Genomic DNA, 21601 nt, shown 5'->3' with positions numbered 1-21601 from the left:
ACAGTAGACACATATCTCCAAAATTGTGTGTACAATGATTATTTTGCCAGTTAGAAGCAATGATAGCATTGTTAGCTGCTAGGTGGCTAAGTAACCCGTTGACAGTGTCGAAGGGCGTTGCTAAGAGTTACCTTTAGCTTGAACTAGTTAGCTTGTTAGCCACCTCCGTGCATTTTGGCAAGGCATGTACGTTTTGGATTTGTGCGATGCTGTTTTGTATTCTAGCAACACATGCTGAGTGGTTCTGTGTCATTATTGTCCTTTTGTAGAGAGGACTGACCGGGTCCAGGTGGAGGCCTTGGCTGTGCTGTTGGTGGACGTTGAGCAGGGTGTGGTCGTGGAGGATGTGCCACTCATCCTTGAGGATGTCCACGATGTGCAGAGCATCTTTGAGGTAGAACTTTGAAAAGAAAATAATTGTACGTTTGAAATTCATTATATTTCTGTGAGATTTTGAAATCTGTTTTATTTTTTAGGAGACCTCAGGTTGCTGGCAGTTGATTCCTTTCATATACAGCCCCCTGTACTGTGGGCCTGTCATGGTTAGGGTAAGAAAGACACAAACACCCAGGTCCATTCATCACTGTTACAATGTTCACTGTCTGTTTCTTCCATTACTGTCATGTATTTCAATGAAAATTGCCTTTTGCAGAATTACACTGGTCCAGTGGTTGAAGCGTGGAGCACGTTCCACTTCACCACCTCTGACTCCTACCTGCATGGACCACCCTGCAAACATGCACACACACACACACACACACATACACGCACACAGACACACACACAGACACACACACACACACACACACACACACACACAGACACACACACACACCTGAACCTAACCTTAACCTTAACCTTCAGCCCTAACCCTAACCCTGAAACTAACCCTAACCTTCACCCTAACCCTAACCCTGAACCTAACCTTAACCCTAACCCTGAACCTAACCCTGAACCTAACCCTAACCCTAATTCATACAGTAGCAGTATGATTGACTGTAGCTAGTTTATACAGTAGCAGTGTGATTGGCTGTAGCTAGTTCATACAGTAGCAGTGTGATTGACTGTAGCTAGTTCATATAGTACATCTGCTGGATGAACATAATTTAGTGTTTCCCTTCATTTCTTATGGCTGGTCATTTTTGAGTGGGGCAGTAGGGGGATAGATGAAAGGGTGGGGGGCGGAAAGTTGGGGGCTGAGGGGGTTGTGGTTGTGGGTGTGTGGGTGACTGGGTGTGTGTATGGGGATGTTTTCCATCTGCTGGATGAACATCATTTAGTGTTTCCCATTCATTTCTTATGGCTGGTCATTTTTGACGGGGAACACCACAGGTGTAACAAAGTTGACTAAACCACTCAAAATTCAATGAAAGTGGTGATCAGCAATGTTCAAATGCCTAGTGTGGAGGATATCATGAGATCTTGAGGCAATCAAATGAAAAACACAATATTTATGATTAGTTAAAGTTGTAAAACGGCCAGATTTGACACCAACACCACAGGAGGGCTATATGAACTAGCTACATTCAATAACACTGCTCCTGTATGAACTAGCTACATTCCACAACACTGCTCCTGTATGAACTAGCTACAGTCCCAATGATACACTATATGAACTAGCTACATTCAATAACACTGCTACTGTATGAACTAGCTACAGTCAATCACACTGCTACTGTATGAACTAGCTACAGTCAATCACACTGCTACTGTATAAACTAGCTACAGCCAATCACACTGCTACTGTATGAACAAGCTACAGTCAGTCACACTGCTACTGTATGAACTAGCTACAGTCAATCACACTGCTACTGTATGAACTAGTTACAGTCAATCACATTGCTACTGTATAAACTAGCTAGTCAATCACACTGCTACTGTATGAACTAGCTACAGTCAATCACACTGCTACTGTATGAACTAGCTACAGTCCCAATGCTACTGTATGAACTAGCTACAGTCAATCACACTGCTACTGTATGAACTAGCTACAGTCAATCACACTTCTACTGTATGAACTAGCTACAGTCAATCACACTGCTACTGTATGAACTAGCTACAGTCAATCACACTGCAACTGTATAAACTAGCCACAGTCAATCACAGTGCAACTGTATAAACTAGCTACAGTCAATCACACTGCAACTGTATAAACTAGCTACAGTCAATCACTCTGCTACTGTATGAACTAGCTACAGTCCCAATGCTACTGTATGAACTAGCTACAGTCAATCACACTGCTACTGTATGAACTAGCTACAGTCAATCAAACTTCTACTGTGCCGACTAACATGGGAGGAATGTAAAATGTCAACAACCTCTTAAATCACACCCATCAAAAACAGCATTTGAGGCAGCGTAGCAGGGCTAGATTTTTACAAAAAGAGTACTGGAAAATGACAGAAACAGAAGACAGAAGACATGTTAAGGTGAATCTATTTTAATCTGGTGAAGCCAAAACTCAAACCAAAGACTGGAAATCACAATTTGCAGAACTAAAAGCACTCACCAGATGCATACAAACCACCTCAAAAGGAGCGAGATGTAAAATGCACATGCTTTCAGCAAGGAGTCCATCAGCAAAGCACCTGCTGGGGGTGTGTCCCAGTCCTTTCATACTGGCCCTGCCAGTGAAGCCCATTGGCTGAAGGTGAGAGTGGATGGATTGATTGGGTTAGAGGGATGTCAATCTAACTATAGGTTCAAGCACACTAAACACACACACAGGTGCATGTCTGTGCATGGGACCTCACACTGCCCAGACCATTGCCCTCCCAAGCCACATCCTACCGGTGTTGAAAGCTGCTGCTGTGTTCACATCTACAATGACAGCCTACTATGTACTGGACTCCTATGGTTCTTTGCAATATTGCTTTAAGATCATCTTTGAGATTCAGTTTCAGAAAAACTTTATTGTCACCCACTTGGGAAATTGGTCTTGTTATTATAAAATATATGACACGTTACAGAACAAGAGGGATTGTTGCATTTGATCAGATTCATCTGGATAGGTCTGGAACAAGGTCTGGCTTCATGGGGAATAAAGATCAAAAAACAAGGCACAATTGTCTCTGAATGTTACACATCTCTACCTATGGGATGACATGACTGTAGAGAACTTTCTTCTACCTGGTCAGTGTTGTCTAAACTCAACCAATGGATTTTATATGTTTGACATTCAAGAAAAATGTGTGTAAGTGATACAGGTGTGTAAGTGATAATGAAACTATTCATTAGCATGTGTGTTTGCCATCCTCCATTGCTACAGATCTATCCAGATGAATCTGATCTAATGCAACAATCACCAGGATAGAAACAGTTAGTTAGTTAGTTAACTGTTTCTATCCTGGTGATTGCTGCAGTAGGTCGGATTCATCTGAATAGGTCTTAAACAACAAGATGGCTGACTACCCACAAAGCCATTCCCCAATCGAGGAAATTAAAGTCAGGTGTGTTGGTTATAAATTAAACTGTTATTAAATTAAACTGAATACTTATGTACTTGACATATTTCTGTATTTCAAAATGTTTAAAAAAAGTGTTTCCGCTTTGTCATTATAGGGTATTGTGTGAGGATTGATGGCAAAAACAAATAAACGTAATCAATTTTATCCACCAGGTTAAATTATTTATTTACACATGATTCTATCTTTTCACATGGTCATTTCCAGTCCATTATGGTATATTGTGTATTATTTCTGGTGTACATGCAAACAAGACATGCCTCTCTGACATGTGGAGAGTCAACATGAGGTCACACGGCTCTTTGTTTCACAAACACTTTGTTTATATGGACATCATCATCATCATCATCATCATCATCATTGTAGTAAATGAAGGAACTTGACTCCAGGGTTAGTTCAGACTAGTAGACTAGTGCTGCCTTCATCAGAATGAGAAGGAGGAGGCAGAAGGTGAGAGTTACTGTCATTACTACCAAAACACAGAGGCACTTGGGGGGAAATGAGGTTTGGTTGTTGTGGTTGGTCCATGGGAGAATAGAAGAGGGAAATAAACTATACATGTTAACATAAAGCATGATGGCCGACAGTACCAACTAGAAGAAGACTGAACTGTAAAGGAACGTAACAATCAATATAAAACAACAGAGGCTTGAATGTTACAAGTACAGGACATTATCAATACAATTACACAGTTAAATGTGTCTCCCCTCATCCTCTCTGACCACACACACACACACACACACACACACACACACACACACACACACACACACACACACACACACACAGGAGAAGGAACAACATGTGCGTTGGATAGACAGACAGGTGAAGGAATCTATGGAAAGTGAATTACAGAACATGTCCATGTTGTACTGACAGAGAAGGAGAGCTGTCTTCACATCCACTCCCTGCTATCTTACACACAGCAACGTGATCCAGCATCACAACTCAAACACCCAATCTAACCAACTCTTATATACATACAGACACTCTCTCCTGTGTTATTCTCAGAGTTCATCATCAGTCTGATTTGATCATCTAATCATTCATCTGGATTGTTTCACTGTCAAAAAAACATATAAGCTTCTACTTTTTGTCACTCTATTGCAGTCTATTTTACTATCAGATGCATTTTATTTAATTTAATATAATATAATATAATATATATATATATATATATATATATATAGTAAAAAATAATATAACTACACACAACAATCCTACACCCTACACACTGGGAGAGGGAACATCTGTACATCCAACATCTCAGTGAAAACACACCACTATCCAACTGCTTCATGTTCTGATCCGTCATCTTTGAGCCTTTGGTGTTCAGTGTGATCTCTCTGAGACTAGTTTACACAGGGTCACTGAACAGCCAAAGCTACAAACCATAAACCCTGGGTAGAGGGGCTCAGTGAATGTGGAGTGGAATGTGTGCAGGAGGGTCCGTGTGTCAGAGGAGACGCTGTAGAAGGACAGAGTGCCGGCCGGCCAGTCCAGATACACTCCTACTCTGTGGGAGCCAGAGGAGGGGACAGGTATGTCAGTGTCCTTATTATTGTGCCAGGCGGAGTAACTGTTACCAGAGCACCTCAGACTCCAGGACTTGTCATTGAATCTCAACCCACAGTCATCACCCCCTCCTCTCCTCCTGATTCCTTTATATGTCACTCCTATATAAGCCACTCCCCCACTCCACTCTACCTCCCAGTAACGGCGCCCAGTCAGACCCTCTCTACACAGCACCTGTGACCAGGAGTCAAATCTCTCTGGGTGATCAGGATACGGCTGCTTCTCTCTCCCCCGTGTCACCTTTCTGTTCTCCTCAGACAGAGAGAGGAGTCTGTGTGCTGTGTTTGGGTCCAGTGTGAGCTCACAGGCATCTGTTTGAGAGGGCAGAAATAATGATCAAAACAACACAATTGTATAACTTAGAATATTCACAATGCCATCTTGTTATTATAACATTCTTTTTTTCACTAAATATTACTTATTAATTGAAATTTTTTTACAAGGGATACAACTAATTCACATTTACTAATATTTTAGATGTACATATGAATACAATACTGGTGCTCTGTTTGAACTCTGCTGTACCCTGGTTCTTGAGTAATATCACAGTCCTATTCTCTACAGCGATGGTGACTTACATTTGATCAGCCCAGGTTTGAGCCTGCACTCTCCACCATGGTCCACACTATATCAACCACAGAAGAACCCACAGAGGTTGGATGACACACTCACAATCATGAGGAAAATAGATACAGTGCATTAATCTCATTGATATGTCCAGCCACATATTCAGCCTTTACCTGAGTGTCTGTAGTTTGCAGAGTGGATCTTTCTGTACAGCAGAGAGCAGCGCCAGTCCTGAGTCTCCTGGGTGATTGTAGCTGAGGTCCAGCTCTCTCAGGTGGGAGGGGTTAGACCTCAGAGCTGAAGCCAGAGAAACACAGCCTTCCTCTGGGACTCCACAGAATGACAACCTGGGGAAATAGTGTCACTCCATCTGATATCAAGATTCTGATTATTCCTCTCTAATGTACATGTGCAGCTTTAAATCCTCTTCATTTGGCAGTTGAAAGGCCACATGTGAATGAGGAATACAAATAAATACATGCAGCCAAACGATCACTGTGGTGCAAGAATTCATGAGTGAGAGTTATAGTTGCTCTCAACAGGGGAGCAATTAACCATGGATACATTTGTAGTCACTGGATTTCTACGTCTGGTATAATGTTGTGGGGGGACATGCAGCGTTCAGCCTGTAGAGGGAGCTACAGGACCGTGGCCGGGGTTGTGTCGGCGAGACTTTTGTTGCACACCTGCTGCGAATTAAGTCTCGCCGGCGAATGTTTAAGATGTGTGTGCTTCTGCCATTTCAGGAGGAGAGGTGAGCTGGGAACGGCGAGAGAGAGAGAACGAGAACGAACGAACCTACCTACGAACCTTGTGACGAGGCTGGAAAGCCACTTAAGAGCGTTACAAAAGACTTTATGAATAAACGGGAGCAATCCCTGATCCCTATACTGCGTCTGTATAAACGGACATTGTTACAAATGTATTTGCTTGCTATTGGGTTAGTGCAGTATTGTGTTGTCCCATGAGCTGATCTAAGGCCAGGTGGGTCAGGATTTGAATAGGGCAAACATATTCAACATATTCAACATATAAATGAGGAATACAAATAAATTCATGTAGCCAAACGATCACAGAGTGTGCAGACAGAGCAGCCCCTCTCCCACCTCACACACACACACACACACACACGCACACGCACACGCACCCGCACCCGCACACGCACACGCACACACACACACACACACACACACATTATATAGTAATTGATTGGAAGATAATGTACATTGTCTGTCTCAATTATTGAGCCTTTCTGTGAAAGTATCATTGATTCCATAGAATGATAATGTAACAGACACTTAGGAATGATGTGTCTGACAACAACAATAGTCTCAGACCTCACCTCAGTGTCTGTAGTTGACAGTGTGGACTCCCCAGTCCAGCAGAGAGCAGCTTAACCCCCCCGTCACCTAGATCATTATTACTGAGGTCCAGCTCTCTCAGGTGGCAGGAGTCTGAGCTGAGAGCTGAGGCCAACGCTTCACAGCATCTCTCTGTGAGGTGACATCCATTCATCCTGAATGAGGAATAAATACATGCAGCCAAACCATCACTTTGGTGCATTATGATAAGAATTCATAAGTGAGAGTTATAGTTGCTCTCAACAGGGGAGCCAGCAACCATGGATACATTTGTAGTGACTGGATTTCTACGTCTGGTATAATGTATTTGATAGCTATTGGGTTAGTGCAGTATTGTGGAGTCCCATGAGCTGATCTAAGGCCAGGTGGGTCAGGATTTGAGGGGAGTAAAGTTATTCAGAGAGTGAAGACAGAGTAGCCCCCCCTGCCACCAAACACACACACACACACACACACACACACACACACACACACACACACACACACACACACACACACATTATATAGTAATTGATTGGAAGATAATGTACATTGTCTGTCTCAATTATTGAGCCTTTCTGTGAAAGTATCATTGATTCCATAGAATGATAATGTAACACACTTAGGAATGATGTGTCTGACAACAAGAATAGTCTCAGACCTCACCTCAGTGTCTGTAGTTGACAGTGTGGACTCCCCAGTCCAGCAGAGAGCAGCTTCTCCCACCCGTCACCTAGATCATTATGACTGAGGTCCAGCTCTCTCAGGTGGCAGGAGTCTGAGCTGAGAGCTGAGGCCAACGCTTCACAGCATCTCACTGTGAGGTGACATCCATTCAGCCTGAATGAGGAATACGAATAAATACATGCAGCCAAACCATCACTGTGGTGCATTATGATAAGAAATCTTGAGTGAGAACTATCGTTGCTCTCAACAGGGGAGCAATTAACCATGGATACATTTGTAGTGACTGGATTTCTACGTCTGGTATAATGTATTTGCTAGCTATTGGGTTAGTGCAGTATTGTGGAGTCCCATGAGCTGATTGAAGGCCAGGTGGGTCAGGATTTGAGGAGGGCAAACATATTCAGAGATTGAAGACAGAGCAGCCCCCCTCTCACTACACACACACCACACCACACACACACACCACACACACACACACACTATAGTAATTGATTGGAAGATAATGTACATTGTCTGTCTCAATTATTGAGCCTTTCTGTGCAAGTATCATTGATTCGATAGAATGATAATGTAACATACACTTAGGAATGATGCGTCTGGCAACAAGAATAGTCTCATACCTCACCTCAGTGTCTGTAGTTGACAGTGTGGACTCCCCAGTCCAGCAGAGAGCAGCTTCTCCCCCCCGTCACCTAGATCATTATTACTGAGGTCCAGCTCTCTCAGGTGGCAGGAGTCTGAGCTGAGAGCTGAGGCCAAAGCTTCACAGCATCTCTCTGTGAGGTGACATCCATTCAGCCTGAATGAGTAATACAAATAAATACATGAAGCCAAACGATCATTGTGCTGCATTATGATAAGAATTCATGATTCAAGCCAATCACATGCAGGTTTGTAGTCATTGTATTTCTAAGTGTGGTATATGTGCTAGCTATTGGGTTTGTGCTGTGTTCTGTAGCCCCATTAGCTGATGTAAGACCAGATTGTTCAGGAATTGAGGAGAGTAACGGTATTCAGAGAGTGCCCCCCCCCCTTCACACACACACACACTCTTTGAAATTCTGCCTTTAATGATAAATAGAGCTGAATATGATTTAATTATAGCTGTACAATAATCGATTGTTGCATTGTGTGCCTTATTCCCATGATCCCTCCTTGATAGTGTGAGGGGAGACAGATTTCTCATCTGTCATTTATGATATTCTTATAATCAATATAGCCAAACAACAATCTATTTTAAATCAGTATGACCATGTCATGATGATTATATTTTGTTCAGTCATGCACTGTTCATTAATTCCTTTATGATCAGTATTGTACTCGTTTATGATTTTATGTAGTAACGGTACGAATCAAGACAGCCAGTCAGGTTGACAGCGGTTATATCTGTCCCCTGGGTTATATCTGTTGGTGGGGATGTGCTGAGTCAGCTGCAAGGCCATCCTGACCTAAAGGTCGGCCTCTTGTTATTGAACTGTGCATGTGTTGCTGTCCCTATGAAATGGTTACTCAAAAACACCCCATCTGAGATAGGTAAGACGGTATCCTTCATCGCTTTTTTTTTAAACTATGAAGACCGCTCAGATTGTGGACCTTATATTGACTTATTCATCTTTTTGGAGGGGAAAGTAGTCCTAGGTTAACGGTGCATGCACAGGATGACGGTCTGGGAGTTGACAAAAGAAAAAGGTGGAATACAAATAAAGTGGTAGGACTAGTGTTGTCACAGTGAAGAGTTTAGGAATTGATTGGAAGATCATGTAAATGTTCTGTCTCCATCATTGAGATTTGCAGTGTAAGTATCATTGACAATTTAACACACTTAGGACTGATGTGTCTGACAACAAGAATAGTCTCAGACCTCACCTCAGTGTCATTATGATAATAATTCATGAGTGAGAGTTATAGTTTCTCTCAATAGGGGAGCAAGCAACCATGGATAATTTTGTAGTGACTCGATTTCTACGTCTGGTATAATGTATTTGCTTGCTATTGGGTTAGTGCAGTATTGTGTAGTCCCATGAGCTGATCTAAGGCCAGGTGGGTCAAGATTTGAGTAGGGCAACATATTCAGAGAGTGAAGACAGAGCAGACCCCCTCCCACCACACACACACACACACACACACACACACACACACACACACACACGCACACCTACACACACTATAGGAATTGATTGGAAGATAATGTCCTTTGTCTGTCTCAATTATTGAGCCTTTCAGTGCAAGTATCATTGATTCCATAGAATGATAATGTAACTTAGGAATGATGTGTCTGACAACAAGAATAGTCTCAGACCTCACCTCAGTGTCTGTAGTTGACAGTGTGGACTCCCCAGTCCAGCACAGAGCAGCTTCACCCCCCCGTCACCTAGATCATTATTACTGAGGTCCAGCTCTCTCAGTTGGCAGGAGTCTGAGCTGAGAGCTGAGGCCAACGCTTCACAGCATCTCTCTGTGAGGTGACATCCATTCAGCCTGAATGAGGAGTACAAATAAATACATGCAGCCAATCAATCACTGTGGAGCGTTATGATAAGAATTCATGATTCAAGCCAATCGCAGGCAGGTTTGTAGTCATTGTTTTTCTAAGTGTGGTAGATTTGCTAGTTATTGGATTAGTGAATTATTGTGGAGCCCCATCAGCTGATCTAAGGCCAGATAGTTCAGGAATTGAGGAGAGTAATGGTATTCAGAGAGTGCCCCCCCCCCCCCCCCCACACACACACACACACACTGATAAATAGAGCTGAAGATGATGTGATTATAAACTGTACAATACATGATTGTTGCATTGTGTGCCTTATTCCCTTATTCCCATGCTCCCTCCTTGATAGTGTGAGGGGAGACAGATTTATCATCTGTCATTTATGATATTCTTATAATCAATATAGCCAAACAACAATCTATTTTAAATCAGTATGACCATGTCATGATGATTATATTTTGTTCAGTCATGCACTGTTCATTGATTCCTTTATGATCAGTATTGGACTCGTTTATGATTTTATGTAGTAACGGTACGAATCAAGACAGCCAGTCAGGTTGACAGCGGTTATATCTGTCCCCTGGGTTATATCTGTTGGTGGGGATGTGCTGAGTCAGCTGCAAGGCCATCCTGACCTAAAGGTCGGCATCTTGTTATTGAATTGTGCATGTGTTGCTGTCCCTATGAAATGGTTACTCAAAAACACCCCATCTGAGATAGGTAAGACGGTATCCTTCATCGCTTTTTTTCAATTATGAAGACCGCTCATATTGTGGACCTTATATTGATTTATTCATCTTTTTGTAGGGGAAAGTAGTCCTAGGTTAAGGGTGCATGCACAGGATGACGGTCTGGGAGTTGACAAAAGAAAAAGGTGGAATACAAATAAAGTGGTAGGACTAGTGTTGTCACAGTGAAGAGTTTAGGAATTGATTGGAAGATCATGTAAATGTTCTGTCTCCATCATTGAGATTTGCAGTGCAAGTATCATTGACAATTTAACACACTTAGGACTGATGTGTCTGACAACAAGAATAGTCTCAGACCTCACCTCAGTGTCATTATGATAATAATTCATGAGTGAGAGTTATATTTGCTCTCAACACGGGAGCAATTATCCATGGATACATTTGTAGTCACTGGATTTCTCCGTCTGGTATAATGTATTTGCTAGCTATTGGGTTAGTGTAGTATTGTGTGAGCTGATCTAAGGGCAGGTGGGGCAGGAATTGAGGAGGGCAAACATATTCACAGGTTGCAGACAGAGCAGCCACCCCGCCACCACACGCACGCACGCACGCACGCACGCACGCACGCACGCACGCACATTATATAGTAATTGATTGGAAGATAATGTACAGTGTCTGTCTCAATCATTGAGCCTTTCTGTGCAAGTATCATTGATTCCATAGAATGATAATGTAACAGACACTTAGGAATGATGTGTCTGACAACAAGAATAGTCTCAGACCTTACCTCAGTGTCTGTAGTTGACAGTGTGGACTCCCCAGTCCAGCAGAGAACAGCTTCACCCCCCCGTCACCTAGATCATTATGACTGAGGTACAGCTCTCTCAGGTGGCAGGAGTTTGAGATGAGAGCTGAGGCCAACGCTTCACAGCATATCTCTGTGAGGTCACATCCATTCAGCCTGAATGAGGAATAAATACAAGCATCAAATCTTTTTAACTCAGAGAAAAATGTACATATGTATTGTGTTCTATCATTTCCAGTTGCATGTCGCCGCACCTAATTACAATATAATTACATTTTCGGGATTTTAACATAGAACATGTTTTCTAATCATGTATCCATACTTTTCATGCCTTAAATGATGGATAGAGCTTTCAGTTGGAGATGAGTGGCGAGCTCCTTCCAACTGCACCAACTGTAAACTCACTGGCTAGAGAACTGACTAATTCAACTTTCACTAAAATAAAGCTGACAAAGTCATTAGCTGAACTGTGAACACAGCGAGCCATGTTATTATATATGCTACCTATGTTATTTGCTTAATGTCAGACCAAAAGTCTTCATTTGAGCCGCGGTGTGAGTATCCGTGGTAGCGCCAGTGGATTTCGATAGTCTTAAAAACGTCAGGAGTGTATTTCTCCAAACCAGTGTTCAGTACTCCGACTGGAAATGGCTCTTTCTACCTCATTATTGGGAGTCGAGACACAAAGCGACTGAACATGTTGGAGCAAGTCGTATATTTGTGTGTCAATAAAACATGAAACATAAGTGTGCAATCAATTTATGAATGACTTTTGACCATGTGATCAATAACTCAGTTTCTTCCATTTAATCCGTAAATCATAAAAAGTGATCACATACTCCATTCATCGCTCAAGTATCAATACAGTGTTTTGTCCATCTACTTACAGTGCCGTCTTAGAGGCTGTGACCACTGGCAGCAGCCTCAGAAGACCCTCTTCTGATCTGGAGTACTTCTTCAAGTCAAACACATCCAGCTCCTCTTCTGAAGTCAGCAACACAAAGACCAGAGCTGACCACTGTGCAGGTGAGAGTTGGGCTTCTGAGAGACGTCCTGAGCTCAGGTAGCTTTGGATCTCCTCCACTAGAGAATGGTCATTCATCTCATTCAGACAGTGGAACAGATTGATGCACCTCTCTGGAGAGGGATTCTTCCTGATCTTCTCCTTGATATACTTGACTGTTTCCTCATTGGTCTGAGAGCTGCTTCCTGTCTGTGTCAGAAGGCCTCGTAGGAGATCCTGATTGGACTCCAGTGAGAGGCCCAGGAGGAAGCGCAGGAACAGGTCCAGGTGACCATTCTTACTCTGTAAGGCCTGGTCCACTGCACTCTTGTGTAGGTTGATGATGGGGTTGATCAGTGGTGTGTGAATCTTTTGTTTGCGCCTGTGTGATGACCGTAGCTTCCTGGATGAGGATTTCTGTTTGACTAGTGGATTCTTATTGCTGATGTTGCATGTGAGGAACACATATAAAGCAGCTAGAAACTCCTGGATGCTCAGATGCACAAAGCTGAACACTTTGTGCAGCCCACACTCCTCTCTGAAGAGCTGAGTGCACACACCCGAGTACACTGTGGCTTCTGTGACATCAATGCCACACTCTCTCAGGTCTTCCTCATAGAAGATCAGATTGCCATTTTCCAGCTGATTGAAGGCCAGTTTTCCCAGTGACAGAATTAGCTCTTTATCCCACTGTGGATCTCTGTCATGGTCTCCAAGGTACTTCACATTCCTCTGTTGGGTCTGGAATACCAGGAAGTGTGTGTACATCTGTGTCAGAGTCTTGGGCATCTCTCCTCTCTCTGCTTCACCCAACAGTCTCTCTAGGGTAGTGGCTGAGAGCCAACAGAACACTGGTATGTGGCACATGATGTGGAGGCTCCTTGATGACTTCATGTGTGTGCTGATTCTGCTGGCCAGGTTCTCATCACTGATTCTCTTCCTGAAGTACTCCTCCTTCTGTGGGTTGTTGAACCCTCGTACCTCTGTCACCTGGTCAACACACTCAGGAGGGATCTGATTGGCTGCTGCAGGTCGGGAGGTTATCCAGAGGAGAGCAGAGGGAAGCAGATTCCCCTTGATGAGGTTTGTCAGCAGCACATCCACTGAGGTTAACTCTGTGGCATCGCAACATGTCTCGTTGTTCTTGAAGTCTAGAGGAAGTCGACACTCATCTAGACCATCAAAGATGAACAGAACTTTATACTGGTCAAAGTTGGAGATTCCGGATTCTTTTATTTCAATGAAGAAATGACCAAGAAGTTCATTCAAACTGCATTTCTTCTCTTTCATTAAATTCAGCTCCCGAAAAGGAAGTGGAAATATGAACTGCACATCCTGATTGGCTTTTCCTTCAGCCCAGTCTGTAATGAACTTTTGAGTAGAGACTGTTTTTCCAATGCCAGCGATTCCCTTTGTCAGCACATTTCTCATTGGTTTGTCTTGTCCAGGTAAAGGCTTGAAGATGTCGTTGCATTTGATTGGTGTCTCCTGTGTTGCTGGTCTCCTGGATGCTGTCTCAATCTGTCTGACCTCATGTTCGTTATTGACCTCTCCACTTCCACCCTCTGTGATGTAGACCTCTGTGTAGACCTTATCGAGAAGTATTGGGTTGCCTTGCTTTGCTATTCCCTCAAACACACACTGAAACTTCTTCTCCAGGTTGGACTTGAGTTCATGTTGGCACACCACAGCAAGCTCATCTGAATGACAAAACAATTTACAAAATATTCCTGGCACACTTTACTTTAAATTGACCCAATACCTGCAGTAACTGTAAATATATATATATATATATATGCCATTTAGCTGACGCTTTTATCCAAAGCGCCTTGCATTGCAGTGAGTGCATACATTTCAGTATATATGGTCCCAGCAGGAATCAAACCCACAACCTTAGCGTTGTTAAAGCCATGCTCTACTGACTGAGCCACAGAGGACCACATGTTGTATTAATTAACAAGTTGTTATATAGTAATTAATTATTAATTAATTATCTAGTAATTAATTACATAGTATGTCGTGTAGTTGAATGATATATTACTGCACATGTAGGAAAGAACAGTCCTTATTCCATCTGTGTTATAGGAAACTGTCCAAACCCATTACTATGCAATTATACAGAAACAACCAATCTTGTTACTGGAGTAATTACAGAGACACTAAGTTATAGAGGCAACATAACATAAACATTGACCAAATGGGGATATACATCATAATTACAGTTAGTGGTGTTTGTATTTCCAATAATATTTCAGCCCAGTACCACTTCTCTGTGAAAACACATGAGGTCTCTTACGTTTCTCCAGTGTGTCAGCGAGCTCCTTCTGGTTCATGTTCCTCAGGACGTGCAGTGTGATCTTCAGAGCCCCTTCTCTGGCACTGCTCTCCTGCTTCTCTTCTTCTTCATCATCCACCACTTCCTCTTCCTCCCCCTGACTCTCAAAGCACTCTGGGTAGTCTGGAGAAATAAGCCTCTTGAACCTCTTCAGCTCATTTCTCAGTAAAGTGATGACATTGTCTTCAAGCAACTGAAACATTTAGAATAATAAAGTGGAGTGAGATAGACAATAATGGGTAAACCTGTACACACAGTAGAGCAATTGAAACAAGAAAAAAATAACTTTCGTATGGGGATTACTTAGCCATCTTTAGACCAATTGCTCTAACATCTGTGGTCATGATGTCATTTGAACGCATCATCCTTTCTCACCTCAAATCATACACTGCCCCTCGGATGGAAACCCACCAATTTGCCTACCGTGCCAACAGGTCTGTCGAGGATGCTATCAACCTTGCCCTCTATCACATACTACAACACCTTGAGTCACCCAACACCTACGCCCACATCCTCTTCATCGATTTCAGCTCAGCCTTCAACACAATAAACCCGGTCACCCTCTTTAACAAACTGATGCACATGAACATTGACCCCAGTTTATGCCACTGGATCCAGAGCTTCTTGTAGAGAAGGCTACAGAGGGTTAAGATAAGTGGCCTCTTATCTCAACCTCTGACCCTCAGCACTGGTGCCCCCCAAGGTTGCGTCCTTTCACCCTGGCTCTTCTCCCTTTACACCAACAACATGACATCCCACCACAGCTCAGTCACTTTCTTTAAATATGCAGACGACACAACCATAACCGGACTCATAACCAACAATAACGAAGACCACTACCGCAAGCAGGTGGCCCAAGCTTTCACTTGGTGTCAAGACAACAACCTCCAGCTCAACACATCCAAAACACTAGAACTCATCATAGATTTCAGGCGCAGACCCTCCCTCAAAACACCCATTCACATCTCTGGCGAACCCATAACTGTAACAGACTCATTCAAATTTCTTGGCACACACATCAGTAATACACTCAAATGGAACATAAACACAGACCACATCATCAGCCCATCAAAAACTGTTTTTTCTGAGGCAGCTCAAGAAATTCAAAATAAAACAAAACCTCCTCCTTTAGTTTTACACAGCCATTATTGAAAGCATCCTCACCTCCTCCATAACAGTTTGGTACTGCAGCCTGGACAGTAATTCACGCAAAAAACTACAGCACATAGTCAAAAAATCATCAAAGATTATCGACTCCCCCCTCCCCACAGTCGAATCACTGTATCATAAACGCACAATCAAACGGTCACAAAAAATATTATCTGATCCCTTTCACCCCGCTCACCACCTGTTACAACTGATGCCCTCCAGGCGGCGTTACAGATCCATATCCACCAAAACAACCCACTTCAAAAACAGTTTTTTTCCCCACAGCCATAAGGACCCTTAACTCTTTGCACTAAATCACCACTGCATGTGTTAATTTGTGTATAGTGTCTGCTGTATACTGTCTGTGTATATGTCTGTATTGATTGTCTATGTTAATGTTATTGTCTTGTTAATGTTTGTGATATGACACTTGATCTGAGCTTTATAACATGCTGTACTGAAAGCAAATTCCACCAACCTTGGTTGTGTGGTCCTTAATAAATGATTTGATTTGATTTGATTTTGATTTTCAATGTCATAATTTCTATTTAGCTCACCCTGAATATGGAGGCCAGTTCACTTTGACTCTGGACAGACTGACCACTGGGAATCTCTGACTGTGGTCTCTCCACCTGGTCACTGGGGATTCTGGGTAAAAACAAAAAATAATATGTCTTTATCCAGAGAAGTGTGAATGAGGCCCAGTTTCTCAAATAGAATAACTTCAGAATGTATACCGCAAAACATAGTTCCTGGGTCAGATGAATATTACAAAAAACTAACATTGGTGGACGGTTTAGTCAGTCCAAATTAATATATTTGTTCAGTAGCTTTTAGGTTTTTAGTGGCCACCTCCCTCCAGGATCTGCTCTCCTCCATGGACACACCTTCATCAGGACATTTGAAATTCTGCCTTTAATGATAAATACGTGCTGAACTCGTAGAGCTGAAGATGATGTCATTATAAACTGTGTAATAAATAATTGTTGCATTGTGTGCCTTATTCCCATGCTCCCTCCTTGATAGTAGAACCTGAGTTCATTATAGTTTCCTCCGAGGACCTCATGAAACAAACAGGTGGCTTAGTCTAGCAGTTAGTTCATCACATCCCCCATGATACACCTACCCTTGTTTAGTAGTGACGGTTCCTTGTCTGAATTCTATTGGAAGGTCCATAGACCAGTCACTCTTCATGGACACACAGCTGGGTCCCGGTGAGGCTGGTCTCTCCTGCTGGACCCTGCATTACAAGGTGGAGTTGTGTTTTTAAATGTACCATATGAGCTGAGCTCCTAGAGCTAGTTCCACAGGAGGGTGGCATTGTGAAGGACAGAGTGTTAATGAACCTGTCTTTGTTTCATTCAGGGGATCCCCATCGCCATGGAGGGTGGGGGTGAGCTGGGAGGAGGAGAGTGGGGACGGTGTGGCCAGTCCAAATTAATATAACTGTATTATAAATAGCTTTTAGGTTTTTAGTGGCCATCTCCCTCCAGGATCCGCTCTCCTCCTCCATGGACACGCCTTCTAGTGAGTGTTGCAACACTGTCTGTTGCTCCAGTTTGCATTGAACTACAGTATATCTACATTCCTGTGTCTAACATTTGAAATTCTGCCTTTAAAAATAAATATGTGCTGAGCTCCGAGAGCTGAAGATGATGTGAATAAAAGCTGTGCAAAAAATGATTGTTGCATTGTGTGCCTTATTCCCATGCTCCCTCCTTGATAGTAGAACCTGAGTTCATTATAGTTTCCACCGAGGACCTCATGAAACAAACAGGTGGCATAGTCTAGCAGTTAGTTCATCACATCCCCCATGATACACCTACCCTTGTTTAGGAGTGACGGTTCCATGTCTGAATTCTATTGGAAGGTCCATAGACCAGTCACTCTTCATGGACACACAGCTGGGTCCCGGTGAGGCTGGTCTCTCCTGCTGGACCCTGTCAAACACAAAGACACCAACATTCTCACATTCATTAACAGTCAACAGTGAACATCACATGTTCATGAGTGTGTATCTGTGTTGTCGGACACCAATATTCTCACATGTTTAACAGAAGACAATGGATGTCATGTGTTCATACGAGTGTGTCTGTGTGGCGTCAGGATATTGACTACTAGGATTAAACCTCAAACTAACCTTTGACTAGAATGAGGAGGTCTTTCTCCGAAGTTTATTATACGTCCCATAGAGTCGTCACTCTTCATGGACACACAGCTGGGTACAGGTGAGGCTGGTCTCTCCTGCTGGACCCTGCATTACAAGGTGGAGTTGTGTTTTTAAATGTGCCATATGAGATGAGCTCCTACAGCCAGTGCCACAGGAGGGTGGCATTGTGAAGGACAGAGTGTTAATGAACCTGTCTTTGTTTCATTCAGGGGATCCCCATTACCATGGAGGGTTGGGGTGCACTGGGAGGAGGAGAGTGGGGACGGTGTGGCCAATCCAAATTAATATACAGTGGGGGAAATAATTATTTGATCCCCTGCTGATTTAGTTAGTTTGCCCGATTACAAAGAAATGAGCGGTCTATAATTTTTATGGTACTTTTATTTTAACAAATAGAGACAGAATATCAACAAAGAAATCCAGAAAAAACATGTTAAAGTTTAAAGTTATAAATTAATTTGCATTTGATCAAAGGAAATAAGTATTTGATCCCCTACAAACCAGCAAGAATTCTGGCTCATACAGACAGGTTATATGCCCATGAGGCACACAGATTACTCCTGTCACTTTAAGAAAGTACTCCTAATCTCTGCATGTTATGGGTATAAAAGACACCTGTCAATAGAATCAATCTCTTCCATTCCAACCTCTCCACCACCATGGGCAAGACCAAAGAACATTCAAAGGACATCAGGGTAAAAGTTGTAGACCTGCACAAGGCTGGAATGGGCTACAAGACCATCAGCAAGAAGCTTGGTGAGAAGGAGACAACTGTTGGTGCAATTATTAGAAAATGGAAGAAATACAAAATAACCATCAATCGCCCTCGGCCTGGAGCTCCATGCAAGAGCTCGCCTCGTGGGGTAAGGATGATCATGAGAAGGGTGAGGGATCAGCCCAGAACTACATGGGAGGAGCTTGGTAATGACCTCAAGGCAGCTGGGACCACAGTCACCAAGAAAACCATTGGTAACACACTACACCGTAACGGATTGAAATCCTGCAGTGCCCGCAAGGTCATGGAGTGGCCTAGCTAGTCTCCAGACCTTAATCCTATAGAAAATGTGTGGAGGGAGCTGAAGCTTCGAGTTGCCAAGCAAAAGCCTTGAAACCTTCAGGATTTGGAGAGGATCTGTAAAGAGGAGTGGACCAAAATCCCTCCTGAGATGTGTGCAAACCTGGTGACCAAATACAAGAAACGTCTGACTTCTGTGCTTGCCAACAAGGGTTTCTCCACCAAGTACTAAGTCATGTTTTGCTTGGGGATCAAATACTTATTTCCTTCGATCAAATGCAAATTAATTTATAACTTTATATAATATGTTTTTCTGGACTTTTTTTTTTAATATTCTGTGTCTATTTGTTAAAATAAAAGTACCATAAAAATTATAGACCGCTCATTTCTTTGTAATCGGGCAAACTAACAAAATCAGCAGGGGATCAAATAATTATGTCCCCCACTGTATATGTATAGTAAGTATCTTTTAGGTTTTTAGTGGCTATCTCCCTCCAGGATCCACTCTCCTCCTCCGTGGACACGCCTTCTAGTGAGTGTTGCAACACTGTCTGTTGCTACAGAATGCATTGAACTACAGTATATCTACATTCCTGTGTCATACATTAATCTAGTTATGAATGAAGTATGTATCATCATTATCATCATCAGAATCATCATCTTCATGTTAAATGCCCTCCAGAGACTCTTCTCTTACCCCATGGCTTCAACCTCCCCAAAGAGACTCATTTTCGAGGCAGTGGTTTCCTCCTCTCTCTCCCCAGAGAGACTCATTTTCGAGGCAGTGGTCCCCTCCTCTCTCTCCTCTCCTCAAAGAACCTTCTGCTATAAACCCAATGAACACACGCAGCACGTTAAAGGAGACTAAAGTTCAAAACCAGTGAAGTGAGAAACTTCAGTCTGGGGCTCAACAGAGGGAGGAAAGGGACATGAAAACCTGCTGATCCTGGATATACGTAATCTCTCTCTCCTGACACCAACAAGGGACACTGACAATGTCTCTGTCTGTCTGTCTGTGTCTGACTGTCTGTCTGTCTGTCTGTCTGTCTGTCTGACATTCTTCATCCTTGACTGAACTTGTTTGTCTACTGATGCACCTCCTACTTCTGTCAGCTCATGTTCAGTTCACACTCTTTACTGATGAACCAGTTTGTCCAGAAACAATGACTCCCTTGTGTTGATCTGAGAACACTGGACAGGTGTGGCGCTATTTTCCTGTATATAAAGTGTTGAGGGGTAAACAGAGCAAGTACCTTATGCTCCATTAGGCACCAAAACTACCTTCCTTCCTTGCGTGTGTGTGTGTGGGTGTGTGTGTCCACGTAGAAAATATGTAATTGTGTCATTCTAGCCCCTCTTTTTCATATATGTATATATTGCAAAAGTGATATACAGCAGCGATATACAGCAGCAAAATAGAACAGAAATCTCTCTCCCTGTGGTTTGATTTCCCTGTCAGATAAGAAGCCAGATTGTTTCACTCACATCAGCAGGTGTCCATTCCTGTTGCCAACTGTTCAGAGAATGAGGAAGGTAGTTCAACTAAAATGTGGTCATTGTAAAATAGAAGTTGGATTTTCACTTACAGGTTGAATAAATGTCAAATTAAATCAAAGATGAAAGTTAACTTTGATTACACAAGCCAACTTTTACATAAAAAACAAACCATACAGTAAACCAACTGATTGACTCTTCATAGAGGAGTGTATTCAACACTCACACAGTCTGTCTGTCAGTCTTACAGCTCTGCTGGTTGGTCAATAGTGACCTGTGTAAAGACTGTTGACTAGTCTAGACACAGTCATTATTATCTATTGTTATCTAGGGCCTCATGTAGTTGAACCTACTAGATCACAGTCAGCTGGACAAAACCAGGTTGAGGCTTCCTTAACAGGCTGGTCACAACCAGTTGGCTAGCGTACTATTTTAGGGTTCCATCATTCTGTGACGCGACACAAAGGCATGTGAGTTCATCCTAATCATATTAGACGGTGAGAAACAATGAAAAACATCAACTTACGGTTGTGATCTGTCTCCCACCTCAGTGCTCAGCTCTGCTCTCTGTCTGGCTCCTCACTGATGCAGCTCTCCCCTGGATGAACTAGTTTGATCTTGTTCTGATGCAGCACCTCCAGTTGGTATTCGGACGTGTTCAGACAAAGCCAAAGCAGTTTTTTGACAGTGTTTAAATGTCCCACAGCAGTTCAATTCTTCCACAAAAGATTGTTAGTAAGTAGAAAATGTAATAACACACACACACACACACACACACTCTTTTAGCTCACAAATACGCAATATCTTACAAGCACACACA

At 42.7% G+C, this 21601-nt stretch overlaps 1 protein-coding gene across 1 annotated transcript in view; it reads right to left on the bottom strand.

Annotated features, from left to right (window-relative positions):
- Positions 1–4132: 4132 nt before the first annotated feature.
- Positions 4133–21601, bottom strand: part of LOC310823891 (uncharacterized protein) — a 26515-nt gene continuing 9046 nt past the window's right edge. The window contains exons 3-18 of the mRNA XM_083696821.1: positions 21308–21601; positions 19985–20829; positions 18243–18356; positions 17929–18042; positions 17229–17342; positions 16660–16750; positions 14915–15146; positions 12503–14318; positions 11598–11771; positions 9938–10111; positions 8259–8432; positions 7613–7786; positions 6949–7122; positions 5780–5953; positions 5618–5664; positions 4133–5350 (exon numbers count right to left, since the gene is read on the bottom strand). The exon at positions 21308–21601 is cut by the window's right edge and continues 1426 nt beyond it. Of these exons, the coding sequence (XP_083552947.1) occupies positions 4797–5350; positions 5618–5664; positions 5780–5953; positions 6949–7122; positions 7613–7786; positions 8259–8432; positions 9938–10111; positions 11598–11771; positions 12503–14318; positions 14915–15146; positions 16660–16750; positions 17229–17342; positions 17929–18042; positions 18243–18356; positions 19985–20061 (4203 nt within the window). The 5' untranslated portion in view covers positions 20062–20829; positions 21308–21601 and the 3' untranslated portion in view covers positions 4133–4796. The remainder of the gene's footprint in view (positions 5351–5617; positions 5665–5779; positions 5954–6948; positions 7123–7612; positions 7787–8258; positions 8433–9937; positions 10112–11597; positions 11772–12502; positions 14319–14914; positions 15147–16659; positions 16751–17228; positions 17343–17928; positions 18043–18242; positions 18357–19984; positions 20830–21307) is intronic.

This window comes from Argentina silus (genome assembly GCF_951799395.1).
Source record: "Argentina silus genome assembly, chromosome: Y".
Taxonomy (NCBI): domain Eukaryota; kingdom Metazoa; phylum Chordata; class Actinopteri; order Argentiniformes; family Argentinidae; genus Argentina; species Argentina silus.
The sequence above is the reverse complement of the archived record's forward strand: the minus strand, read 5'-3'. Positions and strand labels throughout refer to the sequence as shown.